The sequence below is a fragment of the Pseudopodoces humilis genome, chromosome 5, assembly GCF_049639895.1.
Source record: "Pseudopodoces humilis isolate 2021_Gansu_Grassland_sample_001 chromosome 5, ASM4963989v1, whole genome shotgun sequence".
NCBI classification, from domain to species: domain Eukaryota; kingdom Metazoa; phylum Chordata; class Aves; order Passeriformes; family Paridae; genus Pseudopodoces; species Pseudopodoces humilis.
The window spans coordinates 27,074,566-27,087,176 of NC_142204.1; the positions used below are offsets into that span (position 1 = coordinate 27,074,566).

General features: G+C 42.9%; 1 protein-coding gene across 1 annotated transcript in view; it reads left to right on the forward strand.

Moving 5' to 3' along the window:
* Nucleotides 1–4,448: 4,448 nt before the first annotated feature.
* The window catches only part of SLC5A8 (solute carrier family 5 member 8), a 29,309-nt gene continuing 21,146 nt past the window's right edge, over nt 4,449–12,611 (forward strand). Inside the window, exons 1-3 of the mRNA XM_005519461.2 lie at nt 4,449–5,148; nt 7,191–7,256; nt 11,183–11,234. Of these exons, the coding sequence (XP_005519518.2) occupies nt 4,816–5,148; nt 7,191–7,256; nt 11,183–11,234 (451 nt within the window). The 5' untranslated portion in view covers nt 4,449–4,815. The remainder of the gene's footprint in view (nt 5,149–7,190; nt 7,257–11,182; nt 11,235–12,611) is intronic.

A 12,611-nucleotide genomic window follows, 5' to 3' on the forward strand; every position in this document is an offset into this window, starting at 1 on the left:
AGGACTGACAAAAAATAACAAAAAAGAAAGCTAAGAAAATCACTTAACAATTCTCTGGGAGATTTCTCTAAGATATCTGCCCTGGTTTTGGCTGGAATAGTTCATTTTCTTTTTAGTAGCTGGCACAGTGCTGTATTTTGAACGTAGTATGAGATGAGTGTTGATAACACACAGATGTTTTTATTGTTGCTAAGCTGTGCTTACCCTAAGCTAAGACTTTTCAGTTTCCCATCCTCTGCCAGTAAGCAGGTACACAAGAAACTGGGAGGAAGCATGGCCAGGACAGCTGATCTGAACTAAACAAAGGGATATTCCATACCACAGAACATCATTATATAAACTGAGAGGAGTTGGCCAGGAGACACTAATTGCTGCTCAGGTGTGAGCTGGGCGTCAGTGGGTGGTGAGCAATTGTATTGTGCATTGCTTCTTTCTTTTGGGTTCCTGCCACCCCCTTTAATTAAAATTATTATTATTGTCATTATTATAAATATTATTATTGGATTTTATTTTGTTTCACTTGTTAAACTGCTCTTATCTCGAGCCACAAGTTTTCTTTTTTTTTCCATTTCTCCTCTTCACTGCAAGGTGAGGGGCAGGCAGTGATTGAGCGGCTGTGTAGTACTTAGCTGCTGGCTAAGTGAACCACAACAGGAGCATTACACCAGGAGAAGCAAAGCCAATGATGGTGGTAGTCAGGTAACTAGCTGTACTATGCCCAGCAATTCAAAACAGCAGTGTGTGGAAAAGCACAGCAAGTAGAAGAGATTAGGGTCTATCCAAACACCTTAACTGATGTTCAGAAATATGAAACATGATTAGCAATGAGCTTCCTTTACACCAAAATGCAACAGGCTTCTCAAAGTGACAAGGGATGCTGTACAGGAAGCAGTTGCTGCAATTAAAATCTTCCAAAAGTAAAAGCAGTGCATTTTTATTTGAAGTACTGCATTGTGAGAAAAATCAGACTGTCTAATTAGAAGTAAATGATTAATTTTGATATGTTATTCCTAACAAGAACTGTCATGTAAAGGGAATTTAAGGGGTAGCTCCATGAAGAGAGGAGTAAATGGAACCTAGATCCTCATATCACTGTGTCTTATTGTTGGTTGGCTTGTGAACTTAAGCGGATGAGAAGTTGCCTGCAGTTCTGTGTTCTTGAGATCTTTCTCCCAAATGGTTTCACCATTCCCTAATAGAGGTTCAGCTCCTGCAACAGTGTTCCTTTCAACAGGAACATTTATTGGATCCTGCATTTTTTTCCATCTACTTTAGTGCAGCTGGTAGCTCCTTAATCTTTCTGAGGCCCCAATCTCTCTAGATTTGGTGATGGCATACTGTGGTCATTGCACAAAGTGCAAACACCTTCCACATGCATACTTGTATATATACATACATGGCATGATCTCACATCTCTGATTTCCTAACCAATCATCCATTTTTGCAGATTTTGTTTTGAAATTATTTTGTTTCTTTGTTTTTACCAACAGCCAGCCAGTTTCTGGCAAGGTTTCCAAACTGATCCCTGTGTAAACAGCAGAGAACAGTGGCCAGTCCTGGCACTACACAGGAGTAAAATTGACCATGAACTGTTCTTCATCTGCAAACCCAGCTCAGCTGCTGTAGGTACGGCTGAACCCTACACAGTCGGAAACTTCACACTCAAGCGAAGAATTACTGGAAGCTGGAGAGCTCCCAGGCTGCCAAAGCAAAATGCAAAGGGTCTTGCATCTCTGCTGAACAATGCTCACCAGGCCTCCAGTGCTCTCCTCCCTCACTTACAGTTGTTTCTGCCCATGCCCACATTTGTCTACAAGCAGGATAATAAATCTATTTTTCACAACTTAGTTCAGAGAGTAGGGCAGCATCTCTCCAAGTTCAGGGCTTAATGTATTTTTCTTGTCTACAGGAGAAAATCCATCCCACTGATCTCCCAATGCAGGGGCCCATCCACATGAAAAATAACAGGAAAGGAATGTCCTTCTCTACAGACTTCCAGTAACACCTCACAGAGCCGTCCCAAGCCCAATACAAGGAAGGAACCATTTGGAACCCATGGGGCAGTCTGGGGTTTGTTTGGTCAGATCCATGGCCTTTTTAATTTGATGGTGCTGGAGAGATATGAATCTTGCTGCTCTTGCTATTAAACACTGAATCCCACTGATGTCAGTAGATCTTACAAAAATAAAGTCACAGTGGCAGTGAGATATCACATAAGGCCCAGTGGAGATGGTGCAAAGTGTTAAAGAAGACAATGAAATATACTCTCTGAGTCTGGAAGACATTTACATATCTAAAAAATCCAGGAAAACATTTAGTTCTAACATTTAGTTAGAACCTGTTCTCCAGGTTCACTTGCTGTGATTTAGAACATGGCCATCATATAGATTTGTTGCTGGTTCTAAAAATGGAAACACCCACACGGGAGGATACAGCCTTTCATGCCATATTGGTCATAATGACATTTGAAAGACAATTTGCTTAACACTTCTGGTAAAAGAACCAAGGATGCCACCTGAAACCAGAGTGATGTGCATTTCCTCATAGCTGCTAGTGTTTCAGTTAAGAAACTATTTGTTTTCTAATGCATGTTATCACTTGCTGTGTTTACATTATGTCAAAAATTATAAAGAAGCATAATCAAAGTTGTATTAATCCTGTGTAATCAATACTTTAAATGCATGTCATTGTTTGAATGGTTTGAGCAACATAATTCCCGAAGGAGTGGAAACAAAGGACACTGAGATGAAGCTCTGAGCAGCACAAGCTTAGGTCTGGACCAGAGCCCATTTATATCCTTCCTGAGAAAAAGGGGTGATGCTTTTTGACAACAAATACTTTCTTTTGGACAACACCTGTTCATTGCACTGAGTGGGGTTCTGCTGGTTTTGACTGAAGTTTTGCTTGGAAAGTTTCTCATCTTTCATGTTGTCAAAGATTTATTAGGACAACCACTTCAGATGATCAATAAATAAATAGCCTAATTGGTAGGTGTAGAGCATAAGTTTCTTTCTTGCTCTTCCTCAACAGGACATCTGGAAGCTCTTACTCAGTGTGTAAGTATTTAGAGAGTAATCGGGCTAGAGATGCCCTAACCTATTGTGGTGAGATTAGGACATGCCACTTGCACACCTTGGCCAGCTTCTGTCTCTTCAGGGACATTCATACTCCCAGATAGGCATCTAGACACCAGACCAACAGACATGATTTCACAGCTCGACTTAATAGTCCTGCCAGACCAGACTTCCACCCGCTCCCCCTTCCTTCCAATATGCTCTCAGAAGTAACTCCAAAAGGCCTGCAATTCCAGAGCTCCCAAGGAGAGAGAAGTGTTTCATCATCTGTGCTTGGCTCTCAGGTGTCTGGTCATTTCAGTCTAAGATACAGAAGGCTGCTGAAAACCATGTCTCAAAATGATCAGATACAGGCAGTTCAGAGCACCTTGAGCTGAGCCTAGAGCACTTGCAGCAGACTACTCCTAGCTTATCCAGCTGTGGATAAGAGCCAGAAGAGGCTGGACAGGAAGGAAAATTATCCTATCTTCCATGAAGGAAAACAGGGTAATTTTTAATCCTCAAGCTGTTTCTGACTTTTACTAGGTAATCACCTCCAGCATAGCACTTTACCTATGTATGGCTAAAGATGGAAAGCTACTGTGCAAAGCTTCTAAACTCTGCTGCAAGGTGTGCTGTGTGTGGCTGTGCTGCTGTCAAGCACACCTTAGTCAGCTTTGGCATCCTTTCATCTTCATTCCCTACCTGGAGTTGCTAATATATGGCAAAGTGGCTAAATGCTGTATTTGCTATGTTAGTCCTGTGTGTACTGCTACCTACAGAAACAGTTGACATGCACACTTGACATGCATGACCCTAAAATCCCATAGGTGTTTTTGATGTATTCCTCTCTGGCTAAGGTGTGTGAAGCGCCATTTGTGATATTCCTGTGCACTTTGACTCTTGAACCTGTGATTAGTTGAAGACTGTTAGTAAAAACTAAAGCACTGTGCAGGTAGTAGGGTTTTCCTATTGCACAACTGCGGTGTTCAGCAACTCACCTTGGGAAGTCTGATTCAGTGAGTTTTCTTCTAGATTGCACAACTCATGGAAATGTATATATTAAACAATATTTTCACCTCCGTTCTCTGGGGAGATGGTGGTATATGTAAATGAGTGAGGGTAGGTTCCCCATCCTGTGGAACTCTCATGTGAAAGGTCTTCCCTCCAAAAGCTGTGGACCGCGACCCAAGTTTGCGGTGTACCGCGTTCAGGCGGGGCTGTGCCGCGGCGCTGTCCCGCAGCCCGGAGGCGCAGGGCGGGCTGCCCGGGCCCGGGATCGCCGCCCCTTCTGGCTCAGCGGGGGCGCCCAGCGCCGCGGGGAGGAGCGGGCATCGGGGCCGTATAAGGCCCGCCCGCCGTCCCGGCTGCGGCACTCGCTCCGCGGCTCCCGGCGCAGCCCGCTCGCACCCCGGCGACACGAGGGGACCTGCCCGGGGCGCTCCGCAGCGCACCTGTCCCGGCGGGGAACACCGCGCCTGTCCCGGCGGGGAACACCGCACCTGTCCCGGCGGGGAACACCGCGCCTGTCCCGGCAGGGGACACTGGATTGCAGCGCTCCGCACCTGGCCCATCCGCGGACACTGCATCGCACCCTTTTGCTTCTGTCCCGCTGGTGTCACCGCACCTGCCCCAGCCCCGGTGGGGGACACCTCCCCGGGGACCCGTTCCCATCTGCTTCCTCCTGCTTATGCCAGCCCTGCAGCTGTCCCTCTGATTTTGGAGAAGGTTCACGGTTCCAAGGGTGAGTTCCTCCGGTAGAATGGGGCGCTTCACCGTGTGGGACTATGTGGTCTTTGTGGCCATGCTGCTCATCTCAGCCATCATTGGTGTCTATTACGCCTTCGTGGGAGGGGGACAGAAGACATCGAAGGACTTCCTCATGGCAGGCCGGAGCATGAGTGCCCTCCCGGTTGCCCTCTCCCTCACTGCCAGCTTCATGTCAGCCGTCACGGTGCTGGGCACCCCTGCTGAGATCTATCACTACGGTGCCGTCTTCTGCATCTTTGCCATCACCTATGCCCTGGTGGTGCTGTGCAGTGCTGAGATCTTCCTGCCTGTCTTCTACAGGCTGGGAATTACCAGCACCTATGAGGTAAGGTGGAGTGGAAAGAATCTCTCCCCAGCTGTAAGGAGCTGGGAGGCTTCTCATATCTACTTTCTACATGTCTGCCCTCCATCTTCTCTTCCCCCAAATTCCCTGCACTCTTGGCTGTCCTATATCACTTCTCTCCTGAGAGCAGGCTACAACCCTCTCTGTCCTCAAGTCTGCCCACACTGTCTCTGCAGACAGGTGATGCTCAACCCAGCTGCCTTAGCTCAGGAGCTGTGTGTCATACCAGATTTGTTTCCTCATGCCAGATACTCAGTTCAGTAGGTGGATTAATCCTAGTGCAGCTTGGATGGTGACATGTCATTAATCATCCGTAATTAATATACCAAAACTAGAGCACAAAAGCATCTACTATAGGAACCAGAGTTTGGTTTCTAAGCTTAGGTGCAACCACAAAAGTCCTCCTTTGTCAGAGTATGTATTTGTGCTGTTCCTAGAGATTTTTCAAGAGACCCCTTGTCACCTGAAGTTGTTTACTGAGTGTCTTCTCTATTACGATTATACAGGGAAGTCAGAAAATGCTCTTTCTTCCACCAAAATAAGGCTGAGCTGGTCTTCAGCCCAGCATGCAAATCAAAGCTATAGCAATCAGCACAGAGACAGCTGGGGTACTGGGATAATCACAGGTCGAGTCTGAGAGTTTTGGGGTGGAGAAGCACCTGGCCAGTGCTTTCTTCTGATTCAGAATGTCTACGTAACCTGTTTATCTTCCTGCATGGAGATAGTTCCTAGCTGCAGATTTCGAAGCAAACTGCTCTTTTTGCAGAGAACTTTGGGAAAGGAGCATCAGTGCAGGTGAAAGTCCTTCACTGGCTACTTTGGCCTTTAGCATTTTATTACACTGAACAGAGACATTGCAGCACTGGAGGCTGCAAACAAGATTTGTGTTGGTAGATTCAGATAAGAATTCAACAACATAACTCTCTGGTGTCTTCCAGTATATTTTAATCTACTAATCTTTGGACTGTCATGATGACACTTAAATAGGGCTCTTTTAAATACAGGCTTATGATCATGACGGGAAACTCACTGGTTATCTTATCACTATTATTACTTGAATCGGTAATGTACCTATAAAAGATACATATTCTATTTGTGGACAGAGTTCAGATTTTTAGCAACCTTTTGTGTCTGTCCAGGGGTTCAAGACTGCTTCCCTGTGTGGACATGCTCACAGACCACATTTTAAATGCTCAGCTCGTGAGTGAGCCCTTTGAGGTACTTCAGTGTTTATCTGTGTTGATTGAACAGATTCATCAGACAAATGAATTTTCTTTTGTACAACCACACACCAAGAGGGTTTTTAGGACAGATAGTGGTAAGAAATCTGCTCTACAGCATGACAGACTCATTTAGAAGTTGTGCTTTTCCAGGCTTGATAGAAAGTGAGAGTTCCTGTTTCACAAAAGGCTAAATTTTTACTTACCAGTAGAATATAGCAGGCTGCCTTGGGCAGTGCAGAAGGTGAGATTAACATGGGGAGAAGCTGCTGACCACTGAAAATCTTTTGCCCTCTCTTGCAGCAGTTCAGATGGACACATATAATACCAGAGTTTCCAAACTGACTAAGATGTAGGAATAGTCACAATGTTTTCTTTTTCTCTCTGCTTTCACAAAACTAGCGGGTTCTATTTTCTGGCTGCTATGTCATTGTCAGCTTTTAGGTTACCCTGTGCAGTCAAGAGTTGGACTTGATGGTTCTTTTATATCTTTGTCCCTTTCATCTCAGCATATTTAGTGATTCTGTGATAATATGTCTGGTCTTTTCTGTAGATTCCCTTGTATAGTGACTAGCTTATGTCTACTTCACTTGTTTGTGTGTTATTATGCAGTGGTGAGGTCTGTAAAGAAATATCGAACCAAGTTGAAAGAGATACCAAAGAAGGGGAGTCTAGGAGTTTCGGCCATTCATGAAAATGTAAAAACTACTCTCTGCTCTTTCTGTATTGCTCATCTCATCACTCTAGTCCTAGCAGTAGTGCAAAATTCAATATAAGCATTTGTTTTTTCTTCTTTTTTTGCAGTATTTAGAACTTCGATTTAATAAATATCTACGCTTCTGTGGGACAGTCCTTTTCATAATACAAACGGCAAGTAAACTTCAAAGCTGTTCTGTGGTCCTCAGGGCCACCAGAATTATTTGGTTGGGTGTAACTGGCTCTTTTCTCTTTGATGAGGTTACCACAATGCCTGGGTGGCTGGGAGCAGGAGAAGCAAAGTTGTTTTTGCTCCACAGCAATGAGGTGGGGAAGCAGGTGCTGGGCTATCTGCCTCTTGGGTCTCTGTGGGCACTAGTGAATACCCAGAGCAGTCACTTGACACCAGCACCATGCCAAGAGATGAGCAGCCCTTCACTAGAGGATAGCAGCATGAAGAGGAGTCATTTGCTTGCCTACTGGAGAAACCTGCAATGAGTTCAAAATGTAAACATGTGCCAATTATCTACAGTGGCAGTTTTCATCCTCTGGTGTGAGGATTCTCAGAGTCTGACTAATTATCAAAGGTCAATGAGAGGTGACAAAACAGGTTGTCAGGAGCTGTCATTTACTCACTGCGCAAGGGCTCGCACCACCACCACTGGAAAAACCTTAGGTGTCTTCAAATGATGAAGTAGAAAATTCCTGCCCTGGGGAATGTTAAGCTAAAGCAATCTCTGAAATTATTGTTGGTAGTTTGCTGTATTTGGCCCTTCCAAAGAGTCAGTAAGGGACCACAGCTTTTAAATGTCAGTGACCATATGCCAAATGCGCCAGAACAAAAATGTGTTCTTTTCACAATTTTGAAGTGGATTTTTGGGGTAATTCAAAGTAGGAATGACTATACAATCAGAAAACTTTCTAAGCTACATGCTTGTTCTTTGTCCATTTTTGTATTTCTTAAGGCACACCAAAATTTACAGGGCAGTCACGCTCAGACCAGTAAGATGGTTCCCAATGCAGTGCTCATTACTTATTTGAGCAGTGCTGCTTAGCTTTTACAGGTTTTTACAGATGCACAAGCTCATGGAAAAAGTAGAGTGCTGGCATGTGTGAAACCTGACATTGTTTCACCAGCACATATGAAGACATCACAGTTGCATAAGTTGGAAGAGCTAAGCATAATCTTTGCCTGCAAAGATGATAAAAATAATTCTATACAACTTAAATATGTGCTCAAGAAAGTTAACCAAAGATCTGTATATGTCTTTCTCTGCCAAGCACTTAAAATTTAACCTGAATAAATTAAATACTAGTGAGGAAAGAAAACCTCCCAAGATTTCAATGGTGCAATTTTAACTCTTCTGTGAATATTAATACTTAAAAGAAAGTAAAGAAAATTATATATAATAATGCAACCAAAAAAAATCCTACTGAAGAAGTGGAAAGATTGTTCCAGTTCTGTTTAAATTGACACAAAAATGTGATCATAATTGTGACAAATTTTAATTTCTGATGGTTCAAACTTCTGACACTTACTTGGTGTGTATGAGAAAGCTAGAAGTTCTCATGCTGAAACCCTTGAATTAACAGGCTTGAAGAGGTACGAGTTTGACTGATGGTCTATTAGAAGGAGAAAGAATTAACTTGATGATTGCATCTAAAACGTTGCAGTCAACAGCTAAATATTCCAATGGAAACCAGTAATGAGTGCTGTATGTACTGGAACCAATACTATTTAATAGTATGTCATTAATACCTTCATTAATGACATAGCTAATGAGAATGAGTTCACCCTCAGGAAGTTTGTGGATGACACCATGCTCAGCGGTGCAGCTGATTTGCTAAAGGGAAAGGACACCATCCAGAGGGACTTTGACAGACTTGAGGAGTGGCCCCATAAAGTTCAACAAACACACGTGCAAGGTCCTGCTCATGGATAGGGGCAATCACAAATATCAGTAAGACTGAAGGATGAACTGATTTGGAGCAGCCTTGCAGAGTGGAACTTGGAGATAGTGGTGGATGAAAAATTTGACACAAGCCAAAAAGTCTGGCCACAACCCAGAAAGCCAATTCTATCCTTCACCAAAAGAAGTGTGGCCGGTAGGTTAAGGGAGGCGATTCTCCCTGTCTACTCCACTCTTGTGCGACCCACCTGAAGTACTGCATCTAGCTATGGGGTCCCCAGCACAAGAAAGACATGGACCTCTTGGAGAGGGTCCAGAGGAGGACCACAAAAATGGTCTTGGGGGTAGAACACCCCTCCTGTGAAGAAAAGCTGAGAAAGTTGGGATTAGTTATTAAACTTGGAGAAAAGAAGGCTGTGTGGAGACCTTACTGCAGCCTTTCAAAAGGGTTTATAAGAAAGGTGGAGAGAGACTTTTCACCAAGGCCTGTAGTGAAAGGACAAAGGATAATAGTTTTAAACTGAAAGAAGATAGATTTGGAATGGATATAAAGAAGTTGCAAATAAATTATTTGTAACAAGGATAGTGGGATACTGGACCAGGTACCCTGGAGAAGAAGTGCAATGGCCCATCCCTGGAAGTGTTCAAAGTCAGGCTGGATGGGGCTCTGAGCAATTTGATCTAGTAGAAGGTGTGCCTGTCCATGGCAGGAGCATTGGACTAGATGTTATTTAAAGGACCATTCCCACACAAACCAATCTATGATTTTATGTTTCAGCAGCCCATGCTGACAGTCATTGTGTGGACAGCAAGTTAAACATTGAGTGGGCTAGACAGGTGTCAGGAGCTGGCTGGGAGGTGATGTGAGGAGACATTCACCAGGGACTAGTCAGAACTGGCAGCTTTCATGTCATACAAGTTATATCTCAAAATCAAGAGAGGACTCATGGCACTGAGAGAAACAAACATGCACACACAGTGGCAGGGAGTAGCACACAGGTAGGAATAACTATTTCCCCAATGGCTCCCCTATCCCTTCTGGCATGTGCTTGTAGCAGGTGTGCAGCAGAGGGCAAGGACAATTAGGTTAGGCTGGGTGAAGCAGCTTCTCCATACGAATTTCCTCATACAGCAAGAGAACTGCTCACTCCTGTTACCTCTTGGCTCTGTTCACAGCATAGCCACTGGCCATGTGGTAGAGCTCCACCTCGGGGACTGGTTTTCATTTGCTCAAAAGCCATGGCAAGTAATTCAGTGGTTAGCTGCTCTGGTTTGCCACCTGTGCCTGGTGTGGACGCTTGCAGGAAGGGCAGAAGCTGGCTGAATCTTGGATGACACCTGATTCTGCTGTTTTTCCATACCCAAATCACATCCCTGTAAATCAGAAAGTCGGAAGAGTCCAGCCATGGAAAGCTGATGCACATCACTTCACAACATATTGGTCATCCAGATGCTTTGAATCAAGACCACTGACCTTCACAGAAGCCATCAGCACGTTGGAAACTGTATTCTCCTGAGCCATGTCACAGCTGAACTTGTAGCAGTAATAACAGTGCTAAAAAAGCAAACAGGATTTAAAACCATATACAAAGAAATTAAGGATATCAGTGTGTGGATCCCATTGTGCCCACAAAGGTAGATGGTGTAGGTGCTTGATTTGTCTGTACCTTTACTGTGGTTGAAAATACAGTCACGTATGTCTTCATTTTGAAAGCTGAAGGTTATAATTCCTTGTAACTCTATCTGTAATGACTAATTAATGTCATATTTTGTGTTCTTACTCACAAATTATAGCTGTATACTGAAAGGCATATTGATCTCAAGACTGAGAAAATGATAGTAATTGATTCCTTGACAAACCGTGTGTAAACCTCATTAACTTCCTTTTGCTCTTGTTTCCCTTGCAGTTTTAAAGGAATAGAATAAGTTAATTATAAAAGCCAGAAGATGAAGATGGATTTTATATTTAAGAGTCCCCGGTATTTGTTTTAAGAACACTAGGCTGTGAGATTGCAGAGTTTAATAGCCTCAGATATTTGTATTCTAATTGGAATTATTTGTCAACAGTTATGCATTTAGGAAATATAGACTACATAGATGCTTGAAAAGAAATAATCTCAGAAAGTTATCGCCTTTCCAGGAATTTAAATTTGTTTTGATATTTTTTTTATTTTTTTTTCCCCGCTCTAGACTTTATACACTGGTATTGTCATTTATGCTCCAGCTTTAGCACTAAATCAAGGTAAGATGAATATACTGCCACTGTTCTTCTACTGATAAAATTTCTTCTGTATATAGTATTGGTATGGTGGGGTTTTTTTGGTAATGCAACACCTGAAAATATAGCTCAAGGCTTGACTGTGAAGTCTTTTAATGGGAATTCTGTAATCCTAGTCCCTTAATCCCTGCCTGTAAGGAATTACAGAAGAGATTTATGGGAAAACTGGCTCTCATTTACTTTACCTCTGATGCAATGCCTGTAGATAATGGTTTATTCAGAAAAGTTGAGAAGACTTAAGTAAATTTTGAAGGCAATGCAGGCACTAAAGACAAATTTAATTCCTCTGGTTAAGTGCAAATCTTCAAGATGAGAGCAAGACAAAAGTTCTGTAAATATTATTTTGGGCTGCCTGGAACTGTTTAATATGGTCTGTTGTTTTCCCAGGAAAACCAAGTCAACAGCAAAGAGGTTGTTAACTTAAGATATTTATTGTGATATTTACTAAGTTAAATATGTCCATTTTCTACTTCACAATGACTCTTTGATTTGAAAATGAGCCACATTCATTTCTAAAAGGGCAAAAGCTTTTCTATGGAGCCAACTCAAATGTTTAATCTGACGCCATTAATTTGTTCATTTGGCAAGAAAAGGGAATAACAAAATGCAAATAAAAAAATTAATCATTTTGGCTAGAATCAAGTCATAGTTTTTCTTTTTATTGAACGTTTTTTTCCCTGTTCATTGAACAAAAAGGAAGAAAAACCCCAACACTCTGTGTACTGATTTCCTCCAGAGTATAAGTCCTACAGGTTTTGGGTCTTTGATATTTATATTTGCCTGGCAAATAGATGCTAAACCAAGCTCTGACTTAGTTGGGTTCTAACTAGAATAACTTATATTTTTCACTAGTTTTGTTTCAGTGTTTCTCATTAGCCTGAGAATCTGGCTCTGTCAGGGAGCCCCCTGATGCCCTGCGTGGCAGCAGGTGAGCATGCCAAGCTAGGGCAGTGACAGCCCGTATGTCAACCACAGCTCAGTGCTGTATAGCAGAAACATATGAGCCTTAAGAGAAGGAAGAATAAAAGAAAGGCTTTTATTCTTCTTCCAGACAATGCTTGAACAACCTTTTCTCTATGGGGAACCCCCATACTGTTTACTTGTTTAAATCCCTGCCTAAGGGCTTGGTAGCAACTACACAGGTGTTTCAAGGAAGGACAAGTATTTTAAAACCTTCCTGAGTTGGGACATATTGGACATGTTGTTTGGCAGCTCTCACATTACAGGCAAATAGCTTCCTACATCCTGAAATAAATCTCAGCCTTTCAGTAGTTTCCAAATCTGTAACAACCGTTTCAGTTTTAGAGCTGGTTAGGGTGAATCCCATGGTTTAGACACACA